General features: G+C 48.4%; 1 protein-coding gene across 5 annotated transcripts in view; it reads left to right on the plus strand.

The window, feature by feature from the left end:
• TANC1 (tetratricopeptide repeat, ankyrin repeat and coiled-coil containing 1) overlaps nucleotides 1-16,495 on the plus strand; it is a 230,501-nt gene that overhangs the window by 172,065 nt on the left and 41,941 nt on the right. For all 5 annotated transcript variants that reach the window (XR_013828769.1, XM_079924582.1, XM_079924583.1 and 2 more), the window contains 7 exons: nucleotides 539-820; nucleotides 1,589-1,746; nucleotides 4,084-4,315; nucleotides 5,466-5,632; nucleotides 7,436-8,043; nucleotides 12,496-12,604; nucleotides 13,873-13,995. Coding sequence is in view for 4 of the 5 variants with exons in the window: in XM_079924582.1 (XP_079780708.1) it covers nucleotides 539-820; nucleotides 1,589-1,746; nucleotides 4,084-4,315; nucleotides 5,466-5,632; nucleotides 7,436-8,043; nucleotides 12,496-12,604; nucleotides 13,873-13,995 (1,679 nt within the window). In the remaining variant the exon portion in view is untranslated. The remainder of the gene's footprint in view (nucleotides 1-538; nucleotides 821-1,588; nucleotides 1,747-4,083; nucleotides 4,316-5,465; nucleotides 5,633-7,435; nucleotides 8,044-12,495; nucleotides 12,605-13,872; nucleotides 13,996-16,495) is intronic.

The raw sequence follows: 16,495 nt of genomic DNA on the forward strand, positions 1-16,495 counted from the left end.
TCGTCAACAAAGAATCGGCTTTGTTACAGTTCCTTGGGCTGTATGGGCCACCTCCTGCTTCTTCTACCCGTAGTGCACAGTTGGGTGGCCAATGATCTCACCATAAGGGGCGCAAAGCACCACCACACCCTGATAAGAGCTGGGACTCTGTCCCTGCATTTCCATTTTATTCCTATAGGAGTGGAAGAAACATGTCTTAAGTACTGTTTCAGATAAACTGATGAGACATGGTTTGGTCCCTTCACCACTTTCTCTAATCCTCTGTGTGTCTCTCTTGAGTCATGAAAATAACTTAGAAGCATGAAAGGACTAGAAAGTCATTTTAATAGGACCCTTTGTAAGGCCAATAGGGTACGATAAATGAGGTATTAGGAAGTATTACTGGAACCAAACTGGTAATATTAATACTTCCAGATCCCTTGTGTTGTAAAACTAAAGTCTGTGCTAAAAGTAACATACAAGCAATGATAAACTGAGTTTTTTAGTGTATAAAATTATGTCATTCTTCTAAAGTAATGATCTTTTTTTTTTTTCTAAGCACGATTTGCTCCCTACAAGCCGCAAGACATTTTGTTGAAACCCCTGTTGTTCGAAGTACCGAGCATAACTACAGACTCTGTGTTTGTGGGAAGGGATTGGCTCTTTCACCAGATAGAAGAAAACTTGAGGAACACAGAACTGACAGAAAACAGAGGAGCCGTGGTTGTCGGAAACGTGGGCTTTGGGAAGACGGCGATCATTTCTAAGCTGGTGGCACTGAGCTGCCACGGAAGCCGCATGAGGCAGATTGCTTCCAACAGCCCCAGTTCATCACCGAAAAGTGTGTCCCTGTTTAACTGCTTGTCTAGTTTGTTATATTACTGTACAATAGATGGGGGAAACGGCTGTTGGGATAGACATAAATTCCCCATTTTCCTCAAGTTGTCCCAGCTGCTGTATCAGGTTGGCGATTGTATGCTGGAGAACTATCAATAGTTATCTCTCATGGTCTTCTGAGGCTATAACCTGGCTTGAGGCCAGCCCTCCCTGGTGTTCTCCCCACTGTCAGGCCTGTCCCCCTCTTGATGTGGGCAGTGAGGCCTGATCAGATGCTCTGGGGAATTCAGGGTCCTAACACTGAGCGGGTTAGACTTCTGGCGCAGCAAGCCAGAAGGAGTCTGCGCAGAATTCGTTCACACCCTATTTCTCACAGCCTTTGTCTTCTATGCCAGATTTACCCAAAGTATAAAAACTAACCTAAAATCAGGAGTAGCCAAATAGTTGACTATGCTTAGCTTACTTTATATGTAAAAAAAGAAAGTGTCTCTAACATGGTAAACAGGGACAAGTGAGCCAGGAAAGGTTTTTTGTTTTTTTAAACCCAAAGGAATGTAATAAAGGAAACCAGAAACAGCAGTTCTCCTGGGAGGGGACCTGGAAGGCGGAAGACAGGGCTGAGAGGGAGCCTTGTATCCCCATCTGGGCTTTTGCATTTGTTACCATGTTCACTCATTACCCGTTAAAATACTTTCTGGGTCCGACCAAGAAATATGTTCAATATTCCACCCTATCCTTGTTGTAAATAATGAAACTAGTCTCTTTGCTGCAGCTTCAGATTCCTCCCAGGATCTTCCTTTCACTCCATTGCTTTCACCAAGTTCTTCTACAAGTGGTATCAATGCAGCTAAATCCCCCCCTGGGTCTGGGTCTGATCCTCCAGAGAACCAGAGACCAAGAGAGGATGCAGTGAAATACCTCGCTTCTAAGGTAATCTGCTCCTGATTTGTGGGAGCCTTCCAAGAGAGAGAGGTTTGCTAGTTTGCCTTTTGAGAAGTGAATTTTAAAAAGGGATCTTAAAACAGAGACAAGAGTTGCTTAATGCGAAAGTGTAGCTTTTGATAAAATTGTGGTAGAGTACGCCAGATAAAAGGTATTAATGAAAATTAGTATCTTAGGACACTGGCAGTAGACTTTTATTCCTCCTAAACAATGGATTGAAAGGGTTCCTCAAAGCAGCCAGAGGTATCATTGCATTTGCCACAAATCCATCCTTATAAGCATGTGTCCTCCTTCATTGCGTATGAGAGCAGGAGATTGGGAGCCTTTAACCCAGTGACCCAGGGCTCCGCCCCACCTGCACTCTGTTGCCTAGAGCCCTTGGTTTCAAGTGTCTTTCTGTCAGAGGTGTTTTGTGATGTTGTAAGAGACTTGGCCAATTTTCCCTTCCTAGATTCATGGTCAGTCATGATCCTTCTGAAATTTTCTATCTGCTTGACATCTGGCACAGGTTCATAAGCTGCCCTCCTGCATTGAAGCGGTTACACCTCTCATTCCTGGTGGGCCACTTGGGTCTCCTGGGGCAGCAGTGGCGTGAGTTGGTGGAGCTGGAGAACCACCAGGGGTGGACAGCGGTGAGAAGCATCTAGCGAGGAAAGCCCCTGGGGTGAGGTTGGGGCAGGGGAACTGAAAGGAAAGCTCCTCTGCCCCAGATCCCTTCTCCTCGCTTCTGCTTCCCAGATGAGGGCCGTTCCTCACCCAGCATGGGCAGCCCTGATGCCCTGACCACTGATTCGGGGCAGTCCTCTGGTCGTGAGTGGGTGATCTGAGATGAGGGATGTAGTGCAGACTTCAAAGCCACCCCGTGACAGTGATTTTTCAAACCACTTTGTGACCCATAATGTGAAATACATGTTACACTAAACACTTGATACTCACACACAGCATCACACACCCAACTGAAGAAAAAGCATTATAAGACTACACTTATTCTTACATCCTATAAAATTCACTGTATTAAATTAAAAAAAGAAAAACTTTTATGCTCCAAATTGGTTTCATCACCCACTGTTGGATTGCCAAACACCATGCTAGGTGGACTGTGGTACTAGCTCATTGGTGGTTCGTACAAGCTCACAGGTCCTCTTGCGTTGCAGCTAATCTCTTTCCAGGTGAGAGGCGAAGAGCTGTCAGCTTTCCTCTGAGTGTCGATGATAAATTTAATCAAAACGAGAAGTCACAGGGCAGTTCCGAATTGGCCATATCTACTCTTGCCCCTTGCTTTTTAAGAGTCTACAGACCAGGAATCGAATCCCAGATATTCCATTGACTGTCTGTCACCCTGGCGAGTCATTCAACCTGTCTGTCTGCTGCCCTCACCTCTGAACCGTAGCTAGTGGTTCTTGTCCTACTTACGTAGGGGTTGTAGGGCTGAGTGGGACAGCAGTGTCGCAAACCCTTCTGAAAAACATAAAGCACTTTACATGAGTGTGTTTTGACCTTTTTCACTCCCCTTACCTTGTACGTATATGCCTCCATTCATCCTCGTTTGGGACAGTCTCAGATTCTCCATTGATCGGCAGTGTGCCTCTCCTCTCAAGACAGTGCCGCGTTTGGTACTTCCCTGGGGGTCTCTCTCATGAGTAGCCTGTTGCCACTTCAAATCCGTCGCAACAAAAAGGATGCTCTCGGTGCTTGGGCAGGGCCCTCCCTCCTCCTATTTGTCCCTTCACAAGATAGGCAGGAATTTGGTAGTGTCTGACGTTGATCCTTCAGACAGTGTTGCTGTTGAAGTTCTCCATGGTGTCGCTGGCGGCGGCCCTCCTGCCAGGGAGAGGAAGCAGCTGTGACTTGAGAGCCTGGCTTTCATTGCCACCAATTTTATCTGCTTTTTGGGGGCCGCACATGAGTTCCCCAAGGAGATGCTGCTGTTTTTGAAAACAGAAATGTAGTGAATATGGTACTTGTGGATGTCGAGAACGTCGGGGTTGCTTGGAATTGTTTCAAGCCAGGGTGGGCTTTAAGTTTTGTGAATGACTTTTGTGAGTTTATATTCAGTACAGAGTAACTTGTGCTGATCTTAGTGCCGGTCAAGACGGACTTGTGGCTGCAAGTAAAAGTCGGCCTGAAATTTGCCAAACTTCAGAATTCCTCCCAAAGTAAAGGGATAACTGGATCAATTAAGCTAAATAATGACTCAGTCTTGGGGAATAGAAGCAACGTTTCTTGTTACCTCAGAGAACGGGAAAATGGCATCCCTGATGGAGAGCCCGCAGGGTGCCGTGTGAAGAGGACGAGGCGATGCTGACCACTCTGCTTCTTCTGCAGGTCGTGGCCTACCACTACTGCCAGGCCGACAACACCTACACGTGCCTGGTGCCCGAGTTCGTGCACAGCATCGCCGCTCTGCTCTGCCGGTCCCATCAGCTGGCCGCCTACCGAGACCTGCTGATAAGGGAGCCCCAGCTCCAGAGCGTGCTGAGCCTCAGGTCCTGTGTGCAGGACCCAGTGGCCGCGTTCAAGAGGGGTGTGCTGGAGCCACTCGCAAGCCTGAGACACGGTACCTCCCAGCAGCCACCCGTGTCCTCCCTCTCCCCAGGACAGTCCTCAGAAGCGGGGTGGGGGTCCGCTTGACTCTGGGGTACGAGTGCAGTGGGCCCAGGGAGGATGTGAGTACATCTCTCCTCCCCTTCCTCAGAACCGTCTCCCCAGGGCTCCTCCTGGCTCCACTCCAGATGGCCTTGTTTTCAATTTTATATCTCTAGTGAGAATTCACTCCGCGGTTGAACATTTCCAAAGTAGCTAATTTGTAACCATAGGTTCCTTAGATGACTTGCTGTCTAGGAACTGCTGCCTGCATATTTTGCACTCCTAAGGCGCAGGGGTGTAAGTTGATTGTCTGGGGAACTTGCCGGCATGTTTTTCCAGGGGCCTCTGCTCAGTTGAACCTGAAGCTGTTTCTAGAAGTGTCCGTTTGTTTTTTTTGCCCTTGAATCTTCTCCACAGTAGGGGCGTTAGTGATATTATGGCCCTTTGACTTTCCATCTTCCCTCCCCCCTTCTGCTCTTCACCTTTTGAGCTAGTTTACCTGCCTACGTAGCACTTCTGCCAGATGGTGCCAGAGAGAGGGAATTGAAACAGATATGTCGTCATTGCACCTCATCCCTGGGCAGAAAGTTGGCACTAATGAATAGAAAACTAGATTCGGGCTTGGAGGAGTCTCTGCAGCAGAGTTCTCGCCTCCATTGGCTGTGTGCCTCGGACGGGATGCTTTGCCCTTTGAGGGTCAGATTTCCTCGCCAGAATCCATCCAGGGAGCTCTAGGCGGGGTTGCGGGGTGGGGAAACCTAGAGTCTTTGGTAGGTTTCATCTCGGTCCGTGTTGGTTATCTTTGCTGTAGCTCTCCCCAGTGACAGGAGTTTTTGAAGAGCTAAGTGTATCATACACAGGGGTGAGATTCTGCTGATGTGTGTAATACAGTACGTTTCTGAAAACTGTTTGGTGAGAATTGGTTTTCTTTAGGCTCTGCGCTCTGGTTTTCATTACAAATTTAATAGAAAGCATGCTTCTGTGAAAACCATGTCTTCTGCCCTATGTAAACATTTTTAGTTTTCCTTACACTTTAAATTGTGCATTAAAATACACTGGGGGGGTGCTATCTTATAGAAATGTATAATTTCCTAATTAAAAAAAATTATTTTCTCCTTTAGAGCAGAAAATTCCTGCAGAAGAATACATTATTTTGATAGATGGTTTAAACGAAGCTGAGTTTCATAAACCTGATTACGGAGATACACTGTCTTCATTTATTACCAAGATTATTTCTAAATTCCCTGCGTGGTTGAAGTTGATTGTGACTGTAAGAGCGAATTTTCAGGTAAAAGAGAGTTCTCACATGTCTTTCCAAGACCCCAAACCCCAATGTTACAGTTATTACAATTACGATTTTAGATGAATGCTAACAGCTTCAACTGTTGTCAACCATTTAGCTGCTGAATTGAAAACTGTATTAGAGCTTTGACATATTAGTGCACAGAGCTCTAAACAGGAAAACTCTGACCTTTTTACCCCCAAGGCACATTTATCAGGATGTCAAGTGAGTTTCTTATTATCATCAAGCTGTACTTGTGCTTCTAAAATAGAAGTGTCTCGCCCTGGTTCACCATAACTCAGTTTGGGGGGGCTCTTTGAGGCGCCTGGCTAACAGGTCTACCAGATTTTAAAGTTATTCCTGCTTGTAGTTATTTGTATGGGTTTGTAGTGGGACTTTGTTTTTTTTGTTTTTTGGTTTTTTTGTTTGTTTGTTTGTTTTAATGAAGGGAAAAGGGAGGGATGAAGGAGAAAGATTTTTAAGGCCTATTCTGAATAAAAGCCTAGTTTTTCATAAAACTTAGACATGAGGTAACGCTTGCAGCGAGATGAAGAGTGTTTTTTTTTTTTTAAATTCTCTTCCTCATCTGTCCCCTCATTTAAACCCTAAAATTGTATCTTAACAGCCATTGACTCCTTCCCTCCTATCCATTTTTAGTAAAGACACGAGACATTAGATTCTGATCTTTTCCCTTTTAGGATGATATTTATCTTAAAATAGCATTTAGGTTCTTTCTTTCCTCCTTAAAAGTAGAATTAGACCTCATTCGAACTTGGTGTTTGTTTTTATGGACGTTTGATCCATACACTTTTCAGTCATTTTTCACACAGCGAGCAGAATCTGGCAGTCAGCAGCACAGAAGCAGGAGTCCTGTGTTTTACATGCGAGCTGTGTAAGTTTTCAGAGGCTCCGTTAGCATCTGTGTAAAATGGGGGGGGGGTGCGGTAATTGTCCTCAGCCTGTCTCCTACGACTGTCACATTCAATGAGGACATGTACTTAGCTACTTCACAAATGATAGAGGGATTTAAAAAAAAAAAACCTCATCTCTGCTGTTAGGTGTCAGGACAATGCTTATCTGTGGGATGGCAAAGGGACACGGGGCTTCTGGGAGCTGGCAATGTTCTTTGTCTACCTGCTGGTCCCACAGGTATATTTGACTTTGTGGAAGTGACTGACGCTGTGCAGTTAGGATTTGTGCACCTCTGTGTATCGCACTTCAATTTAAGTTTACCAAAAAACAGCAACTACAAAAACCAAAATGACAGTGGGCTCTACGAATGTCCAGCAGCTTGGTTACGGCAGGCTGTCACTGGAGCCCAGCCTGGGGGCAGTTTCAGATGTCCCAGTTGGGTTATGCAGCCCCAGTATCTAATGCACAGTGAAGGATGCCTCTCGTCTGGCCACGGTCTTAGACGTACGGCGTTGGTTTGTGTCTGTCCTTGTTATTATAAGCAGTTGCACAGTGTAAAGATTACGGGTATCAAGTCACCTGGGGGTCTCACTGCCCCTTTGCTGGTGCAGCCAGGCCGCCGCCATCTGCTTGAGGCTCTTCCATCTCTCTTGGCTCTGCGCCCTCGGATGAGGACCTCAGGAAAGCCTTTTCTGATTTGATCTCGCATCAGGAATTTCTTTCACATAAGCCTTTTATCTTCAGTTTATCCTATTACATGTTTTAATACAAAACAATGAGTCCCTGTAATCCGTGAAAATCCTCCTTGAAAGGAAACCAGTGGATCTGGTTTGAAATGCAGCTGACGTGAAAAAGAAAGCTCTGTGGAGTGGCGCTGGGCGTCTCATTCTTTTGCAGGAAATCGTCAGCAAGCTGCCATTCGTCAAGCTGTCCTTAGATGACTTCCCAGACAACAAGGACATCCACAGCGACCTGCACGCCTACGTCCAGCACAGGGTCCACAGCAGCCAGGACATCCTCAGCAACATCTCTCTGAACGGCAAGGCCGACGCCGCCCTCATCGGGAAAGTGAGCAGCCACCTGGTGCTGCGGAGCCTCGGCTCCTACCTGTACCTCAAACTCACCTTGGACCTCTTCCAGCGGGGACACCTGGTCATCAAGAGCGCCAGCTACAAGGTGGTGCCCGTGTCGCTGTCTGAGCTCTACCTGCTGCAGTGCAACATGAAGTTCATGACCCAGTCCGCCTTTGAGAGAGCGCTGCCCATTTTAAACGTGGCCCTCGCGTCCCTCCACCCCATGACAGACGAGCAGATCTTCCAGGCGATTAACGCCGGCCACATCCAAGGGGAGCAGGGCTGGGAGGACTTTCAGCAGAGGATGGATGCCCTCTCCTGCTTCCTCATTAAGAGGCGAGACAAAACCCGCATGTTCTGCCACCCGTCCTTCAGGGAGTGGCTCGTGTGGAGAGCAGATGGTGAAAACACGGCCTTCCTGTGTGAACCCAGGTACGATGGGCAGCTCTGTGCAGGGAGTCTGATGTGTGACTGGGGAAGGGATTCCAAACACTAGTTGTGCTCTTGAACAGAAAGACAGTACAGCATGAATAATTCAGGAAGGGTGATGGAAAATTCTGCTGCTACAACAGAAGCTTCCTTCCTTTAATTGCTGGAATTTTAGGACTCCTCAGTACATCTGGACGAAAGAGAAGCTCGGCAGTGCCCGGGCCATATCTCTCTGGTGATTCTCTTCTAGATCCCTGCCCCCTTGCACGTGGGTGACCCGTGGGAGAGTGTGGCATTAGCTGCAGGGAACAGCCGGCTTCCTTCGAGCCTGTTCACGGCTCAGTTTCTTCACCAGAGGGTCTGTGGACTGTCTCGCATCCTCGGCGCTGCCACTCCCCACCACCCCTGAGCTTGTGGCATCTTGTCCCAGAGATCTGATGTGTCTGTGGGCCCAGAGGGCAGCACAGCCATCACGTCTGGCCTCCTCGTTTTGCATTAGTGTTCTGCACTATGTAACAGACTGGGATTTGGGGTCGGGAGGATTCAGGTTCAGAGCTCAGATGCCCCACTTACAAGATGGCGATGGGGCACCTGCATCCGGGGAGTCAGAGGTTCCACTGAGGCTTTGTAGCAGGTCTGGGCCAGGATGCAGGTCTCCTCACCGCCCAGGGGAGGAGACGGGTGGGAAGCCTGCCTGCCCTGTGGCATATGGTGCCAGTCAGGGTGAAGGACTGGGTGCTTCAAGGTGCGAACACTCTCAGTAAGGGTGTGTTCATGTCCACCACCTCTCCCTGGCCCTGGCCTTGGCCGACATCATTGCTGTCTTTTTTTTTTTTTTTTTTTGGCTGCGTTGGGTCTTCATTGCTGAGCGTGGGCTACTCTTCGTTGCCGTGTGTGGGCTTCTCATTGCGGCGGCTTCTCTTGTTGGGGAGCACGGGCTCTAGGTGCGTGGGCTTCAGTAGTTGTGGCACGTGGGCTCAGTAGTTGTGGCTTGCAGGCTCTAGAGCTCAGGCTCAGTAGTTGTGGCGCACGGACTTAGTTGCTCCACGGCGTGTGGGATCTTCCCAGACCAGGGCTCGAACCTACGTTCCCTGCATTGGCAGGTGGATTCTTAACCACTGTGTCACCAGGGAAGTCCATCATTTCTGTCTTGAATGGCTTCTGCCCTCTGTGAGTCAGAATTGCTCTCAGCCTCGTGTAAGAGGTCTGACAAGCTGCTAAACCGTCTGCTTTGGGCTGGACTGGACCTTGCGTCAGATGCTGGGGCCAGAGATGAAATGAATATGCACTTGTGGGCCGCACACTCCCTTCCTTCCATGACTGTTGACTTAACATTGACACACTAGGTCTAGCAGCTCTTTTCATGTTGTGGATAAGGTGTTTTCTTAGGCAGTACTGGGCTAAGAGTTTATTGTCCTTTGAACTTGCTTTGGGGCTATAAACTGTAAGTTCCAGGTTATTTGGCCAGACCGTAATAACTAGGTGAAATGTGTGCTGTAACACGTTTAGTCAAATCAGCTCATTTTCTAGGAGGATAGTGAGGTGGAGGCCAGCCTTGCTGACATGAGATAGACAGGCCTGGCTTGGCCCGTGGGCATAGTCGAGCAGAAGGAGGTGCCGTATGTAGGTCACACTGAGGCGTTAAGCTTCAGAAACTAGGAATGGCGTTGCTCTTAGAGTGGGTAAGAAAGGCATGGGCGGCTTTGGATTTTAGCAGTTTGAGTTTATGGGGTTGGTGGTGAGGTTCTGAGGCAGGTGGGGTCTAAACAGTTGGAGGAGAGGTTGGCATTGAAGATCTGGCATCATTGATGGAGAGGCAATGGTGGGATGTAGTGAGGAAGTGCAGTGAGAGGAAAGGGAGCTCTGGACTTCTGGGACAAGGAGAAGGAGTGCACGGAAGGAGGTGAGGGGAGTATATGCTGCCAAGAAGTGAAGGAAGGTGAGGATGAAGGGGAAGCCATTGGCTTTTCATTGTGGGAGGAGGGTCCTAGATCCTTAGGAGATTCCTTCCATTGGGTTGTGAGGCGTGAAAGAGGAGAGAGCCAACGTCCTGGCATGGGAAGTGGAAGGGTTTCGGGTAGTTTGAGGGTGGGGAAGGGTATTAGTTTATGTTTTTAACAATGCAGGGGATTGGGACGTTGTTGGAAGCATCATTGAGACAGCATGGGGAAACACAATCAGTGAAGAGGGAGCAATTGGAAACACAAGGGAACGGGGTCAGCTAGCCTCCTCTGTGCTCCCGTTGAGTCCGTTCACAGTGCCGTTCCAGCTGGATTTTGTCTTGTTTACGTGTCTCCAGTCCAGTTGCTGAGACCTCCTCAGGGCAAGGACCTCGCGTTGTTCCCCGTGGAATCCCCATCATTAAGCCATGATGCTGGTTATAGGGGGATGTTAACGCACAAATGAAAGAATGAGAAATCGGGTTACGCTGATGAAGAGCATAGAAGGCACTCACGTTGCATAGACTGTGGTCAAATTCTGCACAGTCGTTACCACCTGTTTGATCGTGGGCACATCATTTACCTGTCCAGGCCTCTGTTTCCCCATGCAAACAAATTGGGGATCGTAAGACACAGTGATTCACAGGGTCGAGCAAGTTAATGAAATAATTTAGTTAACTTTCTGCATCTGGCACGTAGTAAAAACTTGATACGTATAAGCTTCAGAAAATGAACAGACTCGTAAGTGCAGGTAGACTTAGAAGGGGGCACATGATCCCAGGGCCAGGAAGGAAGGACGTCAAGGTAGATGGGATGTAGAGGAGTGCAGGTGCCCAGTGACTGCATGGTGAATTGTCTCCTCGGGGAGGTGGGAAGCCACGTGCTTAGCTCAGAGCACTGGACACCTTTGGCCCAGCCACTGAGGGCTGCGTGATCGTCACCCGCAAGGGCCAGCCAGCCACAGTACTTGGCATGTCCTTGTGTTGGACGCAGATGGCATGGCCACAGAGCCGGCAGACTGGGAGACTGAGGATAGCTGAGCCCGTGGGTGGGAGAGTGGCCCTGACTAGAGTGATGTGGGACTAGCGCATGGATAGGGACCAGGTAGGGCATGGAGCGCTGGGAGGTGGCAGAGAGTGTTTTCCACGGGAGCAAGGGAGGCTCTCATCTGAGAGGGGAAACCGAAGCCCGAGGTCTGGGAGGTAGTGTGTGTGAGGGAGCACAGGGTATGTGCTCTAGACCCTGACAGGACGCGAGGCAGGACACTCAGTGGCAGTGTGGTCTTAAATGTCATGCCTTCCCCTGCAGGATAAAAAGCAATCTCGTGGTTTCCACCGGCCCTGATTTCCTCGTCTGTAACATGATTTATACGTGATATGAGAAACAGGCAAGCATCTGGATAGATAAATATGATTTAAATGATGAATGCTTTTAATCCTCTAGATCAGCGACTACTAGAAAACACATTTAGAAGAATGCTTTTCTTTTTCACAGTTTATCTTTTCCTCCACAACTAGCTGCTTTTTCTCAGCAAAACAGCACTTCAAAGTTTGTCAGGTTAATAGAAATGAAAATAATTCACCCTGCACAGAGGTCACTGCTGTGACCTTGGAATAAGCAGCCCTTAGCATCTTTTCCAAACAGATTGGCTCAGACAAAGGCATGGAGTCCACAGGAGACAGAATGGAGTCCTACAGATGTAGAGGGGGAAAATGGGTGGGATGGCTCCTTCATGAGAGGGTTAGTTGGGGGATTAATTGGTGGTGTCAGTTGAGTGTCTACCCTGTGCCCAGACGCAGCAAACCTACTCATACAGCTTAGCTTTTTTACCCCTACAAGGAAGGATCTGTGTTCCATTCAAGCCTAGAATTCTAGGTGTTTCTGATCGTGAGCTGTTGCTGTACATGGCCTGGTTTTTCTTTCCCTTCCATTGTAAGGCCTTGTCCTTTGGCCCAGGTCTGTCCCCAGTGGTGATTGTACTGAGGGGAGGCCTGAGCGTCAGGTCCAGTGACGGTTCTGCTCCATTTGTCCACTTGCTCATCTGTCCTTCATCCGTCCGTCCGTCCATCCATCCAAGAAATGCGTATTTGCGTTCTTACTGAGTCTTGGGCATTTGCTAGGTTTTGTGGCTATAGCTGTGACTTAGACAAGACCCTTAGTCACGTGGAGTTTACGTTTTTGTGATAGACCTAAGTCAACAAATAGACTGATGAGAGAGTGATGGAGGATGAATAGGGGGCAGGTGGTTCCATCTTCAAAGACCTGCCCTGTCCAGAGGCTTCTCTCTGAGTCACTCCACAGAGATAGAGGAAGCCTGAGAAAGCCCTTAAAATGACTCGAGGAATAAACAGCATTGACCATCTTCTGTGAAGAAGCAGCTTTCCACCCGTTTCGTTTGGTGATACTGAAGCACCAGGAGAACAGTTCAGGGGTCGAGGGGCGATGTTCGCCCCGAGGGCCTGCAGAGAGATGGACTCGGGTCTTTGGTTACCAACCTGTGTGTTTCTCGTCCTAGGAACGGGCATGCTCTCCTGGCATTCATGTTCTCGAGACAGGAGGGCAAGCTGAACCGCCAGCAGACCATGGAGCTCGGCCATCACATCCTGAAGGCACACATTTTCAAGGTGAGACCCACACCACTGCAGGGAGTAGCCCTCCATGAGCCTCACTCCCAGCACAGCCTCCTCCCTAAAAGTAATTGTTCTCGCTCAAGTGTGTATCTACCGCTATGATTACATTTTACTTTTTCCCTCTCTAAATCTTTTCTTTTCACTTAAAGCTTCCACTTCATTCATTCCCTTTGTTTCCTTGTTATTTAGTTGTTGAACCAGATTTCGTGACCTGTGTAGTTGCATACCACCTGGATTTTCTGATTGTGTCCTTATTTCTTGTGGCCTACATTAACGTGTTCCTCTTTCCTCTGGATTTTTTGATCATTTGGTATTTATATCGAGCAGCTTAATCAGGTTCAGGTTTGATCCCCACCCCCTCTGCCCCACCGGGTGTCACAATTACTTTATACAGGGAAACCTTGTTTTATTGCACTTTGCTTTATTGTGCTTTGCAAAATTTTTTTTTTCTTTTTTTACAAATTGAAGGTCTGTGGCAACCCTGCGTTGAGCTAGACTTTCGGGACCATTTTTCCAACAGCATTTGCTTCCTTCATGTCTCTGTGTCACATTTTGGAAATTCTTGCAATATTTCAAACTTTTTCATTATCACTTGTGGTGGTGATGTGTGATCAGTGATCTTTGATGTTACTACGATGACTTACCGAAGTCTCAGATGATGGTTAGCGTTTTTTAGCAATAAAGTATTTTTAAATTAAGGTATGCACATTGTTTTGGACAATGCTATTGCACACTGAATAGACTACAGTATAGTGTAAACGTAACTTGCATGTGCACCAGGAAACCAAAGAAATTGCAGGACTCGGTTTATTGCTGTGGTCTGGAACCAGACCCACAGTATCTTCGAGGTCTGCCTGTTAGAGTTAAAATGCTCCATAAGTCTGTATAAGGTTTCTAGTGTCAGGATGCATGTGTGCTTGGTGTGATGCCATTGGCCACGAGTGGTCTCTTCCTTCATTAGGGGTTCCAGATGGTGATATTCTAACATTTATTCTTCCTTTAATTGATTGGAGAACCTCTGTAAAGAGAAACTTTCTCCTCATCTGCCCCCGCCCTTTCCCCAGGCGTACAGTTGATGTAGGCTAGTTCCTCAACCCTTGGCTTTAGGGCGGGAAGGCTCACAGGTTCAGGCCTTTTCTGTGTGCACAGCTTTTGCCCCGCGTTCAGCAGGGACCTGCGCCCTCCCGGGCACACCCGCTTTCAGACCCACACTGCAGGTGGGAAAGGAGACCTTGAAGCTGATTTGTCGCTGTTGCTTCCAGGGCCTCAGTAAGAAGACTGGAATCTCTTCAAGCCATCTGCAAGCCCTGTGGATTGGGTACAGCACCGAGGGGCTGTCTGCCGCCCTGGCCTCCCTCAGGAATCTCTACACTCCCAATGTGAAGGTAAGTGACCCTCTGCCGGGAGGGCCAGAGCCCCCTGCCCCCCTGGCCGCTGTTGCTCCAACAGTCCTGCTCTCCCCAACACTGGCTGGTGGCCAGAGAAGGCTGGGACGCTACTACTAAAGATGCTGTTTCCCGATGGGAAGCACACAGACCCGAATGCTCTATGGCCGGTTCTCCTCTACAAGTTTAGCTTTCACTGGGGCAGGAAGAGGTGGGTGGTCAGGGGCTGCTACGTGAGCATGTGGTGACTGTTTCAGAGTGGATGAGATAAGGGAAGCAATTCACAAAGGAAACCAAAGGTCAGAGGAAACCCTGGTCAGATATCCAGGGAAAATGGACTTTTAGGGCATCCTGGTTTCAAATCTGGACTATCTCTTTATGGTTCGTAGGAAATTAAGCACTGCTGAGTAACACAAAGTGGTGGGCACACAGAGGGAAACTGTTACTAAAGGTTTTTGCACATGTGTATTGATGACCACGGAAAGCGTAGCAGGGTCTGCCCGCTGCTGAACCACGAGCTTCCTCACTCTTGGTCAGTGGCTATCATGTCACGACGTTCTGCTGAGGTTTTTAGGATAGATTTTCCCTCCTCATTTAGTGCAGCCTAAGAATCTGCAGCGCACAGAGGCCGAGTATCTGTTAAGGCAACAAAGAGGAGTTAACTCCCACAGAACGTGGAAATTACTGTCTCGTATCACTTTACCACCATCTTTCCCAGAGCAAAGTAAGATGAGATTGTAAGTGTCTTCACATTTTAGATTTCTCACCTGTTTGACACACCTGCTAGACTCCAGGCCTTTCAGCCCCAGGCCCTGATGTGTCCGGCTGCCTTCAAAAGCTCTGACATCGTTTCCCAAGGAGTCATGTTCTCCCCTTCAGTCACCTCCATGAGAACAGTCATACCTGTTCTCTCCTTAGTAGCACAGAGGTGCCGTGACATGGTCGCAGTGTGGTCAAGGGAAGCCCTGGAAGTTTCCAGGAATCTGTCTTCTACTTCTCCTCACTTTGGTTCATCAAATCCACCTGGGAAGGGGGCCACGTGCCCCAGAGATGGTGCCGTGGAGGACACTTGGGGGCCACTCCCGGGGGACTTCTGTGCCTCTCCTCCCCTGCTGTCAGTACGTCCCACCCTCAGCACCTACACCGTGGGTGTGTGTCTGGGGATCAGGGCCTTACAGAGCATTTCCTGTGTCTGGTGATGTGAACTCTCCTCCCTCTTCTCCCTTCCTTGCCTTCCTGGTGTATAGTGGTCCCTCGGATCAGTTCCAGGACCTCCCACAGATACCAAAATCCAAGGATGCTCCAGTCCCATATATAAAATGGTGCAGTATTTGAATATGACCTGCGCACATCCTCCCGTATACTTTATTTTTTTTGGCCACGCCTTGCGACATGTGGGATCTTAGTTACTAGACCAGAGATTGAACCCGTGCCCCCTGCGGTGGAAGCGCAGAGTGTTAACCACTGGACTGCTGGGAAAGTCCCATTTCCCCCCCCCCCCCCTCCAGTATACTTTAAATCATCTCTAGAGCACTTATAATACCTAACACAATGTAAAGGCTATGTAAGTAGCTGCTGGCACACAGAAAATGCAAGTTTCGCTTTTTGGAGCTTTGTGGAAATTTTGGTTTTTGAATATTTTCAATCTGCTGTTGGTTGAGTCCACAGATGCAGAACCTACTGATACAGAGGGCAGGCTGTATTTATTTTCTTTCGCTTTTTTTTTCTCCAACTGAAATATAATTGACAGATAACATTACATCTCAGATGTGCAACCTAGCGATGTGTTATTTCTTTGGATTGTGAAATGACTACCACAAAAGGTCTAGTTAACAGCTATCACCACATATGGTTATAAATTTTTTCTTGAGATGAAAACTTAAGATCTGCTCTCTTAGCAACTTTGAAATATATAATACAGTGTTATTAACTGTAGTCCCTGTGGTGGACATTACATCTCCGCCTGCTGGTGTATAGAAGGGAGGAGCCTGGGTGTCAGGAAGGACCTAGCGGTGCTCTGACCCTGGGGCAGCTCACCCACAGCCCTGCTGCCCAGTGAAGAGCTTGGGTGTTGGTTAGAGAAAGGCCACCACCCCCTGGTGGATTCGGACAAGGTCTTTTGCAAATAGAAAAGTGCAGGTGGGCTCAGCACTGTTGGGGTTCCAGGCTTGATGGGTAGAGGCCACATTGGATTTCAGCCTGGCTCACCCCTGGGTGGGGTGCCTGGGAGTAGAGCAGCCCCAGGGAGCCGCTCCTGGGAACCTTGTGCTCAGCCCTGCTCCTTTGGACATTTCTACTCACTCTGCAGACCTCTAGGCTTGAGGGCTTGTGTCCCGACTGAAGCTACGTGCAAGTTTCATGCGGTGAGGACAGGGAAGCCGCTTTTATAGTTAAGGAGCACGAGCTCTAAGCTGTTGCTTGGGGTCAAAGTGAGCGCTTCCTTTTTAGATAGCGTTACTCTGCAAAAGGTGGAGAACATGCCAAGCGTAGACTTCACGTG

The sequence above is a fragment of the Stenella coeruleoalba genome (genome assembly GCF_951394435.1).
Source record: "Stenella coeruleoalba genome assembly, chromosome: 6".
NCBI lineage: Eukaryota > Metazoa > Chordata > Mammalia > Artiodactyla > Delphinidae > Stenella > Stenella coeruleoalba.